Raw genomic sequence first — 2,585 nt, 5'->3', positions numbered from 1 at the left:
CACTCTTTCAGAAATGAACACCAACTGTTTGATCAAAGTACTGAACCAGATGCTGCCTCCATTAGCCGTTCTATGTTCACATATTTGCAGAGAAATCATCCACACAAAGCTCTTCAAATCTTCAAGAATAACCTTGAAATGGGTTTGGCTGAAAACGTCGATGAAGCTATGGTTACCCTCGCTCTCAAGGCTTGTCGAAGCGAGCCGAAACTCGGCCGCCAAATCCACGGGTTTGCAATCTCATCTGGATTTATCTCGCACAGTATAGTTTCAAATTCTTTGATGAATATGTACTCTAAATCCGGGCAACTTGAAAGTGCTTTGTGTGTCTTTGCGAGTTTATGCAATCCTAGCATTGTTGCTTGGAATACAATCCTTTCGGGATTTCGAAAGAGCGAAGAAGCTTTTGATTTCGCTCTTCGAATGAATTTGAATGGGGTGAAATTTGATTCCGTCAGTTATACTACGATTCTGGCTTTTTGTTCGGATTATGAAGAGTTTCTATTTGGAATCCAATTGCATTGTCTTGTCATTAAATCAGGATTTAATTGCGAAGTTTTTGTTGGAAATGCACTTGTGTCGGTGTACTCGAGATGCGAAAATCTATTGGATGCTCGGAGGGTGTTTGACGAAATGCCCAATAAGGATTTGGTTACGTGGAATGCAATGATATCGGGGTATACTCAGGACGGAGATCATGGGCTAGAAGCGGCTTTGTTCTTTCTTGAAATGGTGAGAGGAAGAATGGAGCTTGATCATGTTTCATTTACTAGTGCAGTTTCGGCTTGCGGGCATGAAAAAAATTTAGAGCTTGGGAAACAGATACATGGCTTAGTTATAAAATCGGGATATGGAACACATGTTTCAGTTTGCAATGTGTTGATCTCGACATATTCAAAGTGTGAGGTCATTGAAGATGCAAAATTAGTCTTTCGGGAGATGATTGAACGAAATGTCGTGTCATGGACTTCAATGGTTTCTATAAACGAGGACGATGCTATGAATCTATTCCATGGTATGAGATTAGACGGAGTATATCCAAACGGTGTAACCTTTGTAGGACTAATCCACGCCATAACAACGAGGAATTTGGTCGAAGTAGGACGAAAGATCCATGGATTTTGTGTAAAGACTTCATTTTTGTCGGAACAAAATGTTTGCAATAGCTTCATTACCATGTATGCAAAGTTCCAGTCCATAGGAGACTGTTTGAAATTCTTTGAGGAGCTTAGGTACAGAGATATCACATCATGGAATTCGATCATTTCAGGTTGTTCTCAAAATGGATTGTACAAAAAGGCTCTGCATATGTTCCTAATAGCTGTTACCGAGTGTAAACCAAACCATTATACCTTTGGTAGCGCCTTGAGTGCGATTGCTGATGCTGCGGATATTTCTTTGAAGTATGGCCAACGATGCCATTCGTATCTAATAAAACACGGGTTGAACACCCACCCAATTATCTCTGGCGCTCTTCTCGACATGTATGCAAAGCGCGGGAGCATCTGCGAGTCTCAAAAGGTTTTCGATGATACACCTCAGAGAAGCCAATTTGCTTGGACTGCACTAATCTCTGCCTATGCGAGCCATGGAGACTATGAATCAATGATAAAGCTATTCCGGGAGATGGTGAGGGAAGAGGTAAAACCCGATTCAATCACTTTTCTTTCTGTGCTAACCGCGTGCAGTAGAAAAGGGATGGTTGAGATGGGGCGGGAGCTCTTCAATTTGATGGTGAAGAACTATAAGATAGAACCGTCCCCAGAGCATTATTCTTGTATGGTGGATTTGCTTGGGCGGGCGGGAAAACTCGAAGAGGCAGAGGAAATGCTAGGCAGGATTCCGGGGCAACCAGGGTTATCAGTGTTACAAAGCTTGCTTGGAGCATGTCAGATGTATGGGAATTTGGAAATGGCTGAGAGAACAGCTCAAGTTTTGATGGCATTGGAGCCATCAGAATCAGGGCCTTATGTTTTGGTATCAAATTTGTATGCTGAGAAAGGAGAATGGGAAAAAGTGGCAAAAATTCGGAGAGGGATGAGGAACAAGGGAGTGAAAAAAGTGGTGGGGTTTAGTTGGGTGGATGTTGGGGATGTTGGTGGAGGTTCCCTGAATCTACATGGATTTTCTGCAGGTGATAAGTCACACCCCAAGTCTGAGGAGATTTTTAGGATGGCAAAGTACCTAGGATTTGAAATGAGGTTATTGAGTGAGAGAGAGGATAATGAGTGTTTGCAAGAGAATTTTAGCAACATTGAATACCTTGAAAGCGGTCAAAATGGATTGTTATTTTTGTAATTGTTATTTTTGTAGATGCAAAAATATGTAGGGCATGTTCTTTTGTCTAAAAAACTAAAAAAAAAACAACTCAAGTTTCAACTTTATTCAAGTTCACGTTCTTTTAAGTTTTAACTTTATTCAATTTTATTCAACTTTATTCAAGTTCTAACTTCAACTCAAGTTATAACTCAAATTTAACTTAAAAATTACACTCAAATTACACTCCAAAAGAATAACCCCGTAATTTGAAAGAAAATTTGAGTATTATATCTCCTTTCCTTGGTGTTCCATGAGCAGACATTCTC

General features: G+C 40.3%; 1 protein-coding gene across 1 annotated transcript in view; it reads left to right on the top strand.

Annotated features, from left to right (window-relative positions):
* LOC21405213 (pentatricopeptide repeat-containing protein At4g32430, mitochondrial) overlaps positions 1-2,326 on the top strand; it is a 2,663-nt gene extending 337 nt beyond the window's left edge. The window contains exon 2 of the mRNA XM_024163532.1: positions 3-2,326. Within this exon, the coding sequence (XP_024019300.1) occupies positions 3-2,298 (2,296 nt within the window). The 3' untranslated portion in view covers positions 2,299-2,326. The remainder of the gene's footprint in view (positions 1-2) is intronic.
* The last annotated feature ends 259 nt before the right edge of the window (positions 2,327-2,585 follow it).

This window comes from Morus notabilis, unplaced genomic scaffold, assembly GCF_000414095.1.
Source record: "Morus notabilis unplaced genomic scaffold, ASM41409v2 Scaffold74, whole genome shotgun sequence".
Classification (NCBI taxonomy): domain Eukaryota; kingdom Viridiplantae; phylum Streptophyta; class Magnoliopsida; order Rosales; family Moraceae; genus Morus; species Morus notabilis.
This window is presented reverse-complemented; position numbering and strand designations above follow the sequence as displayed.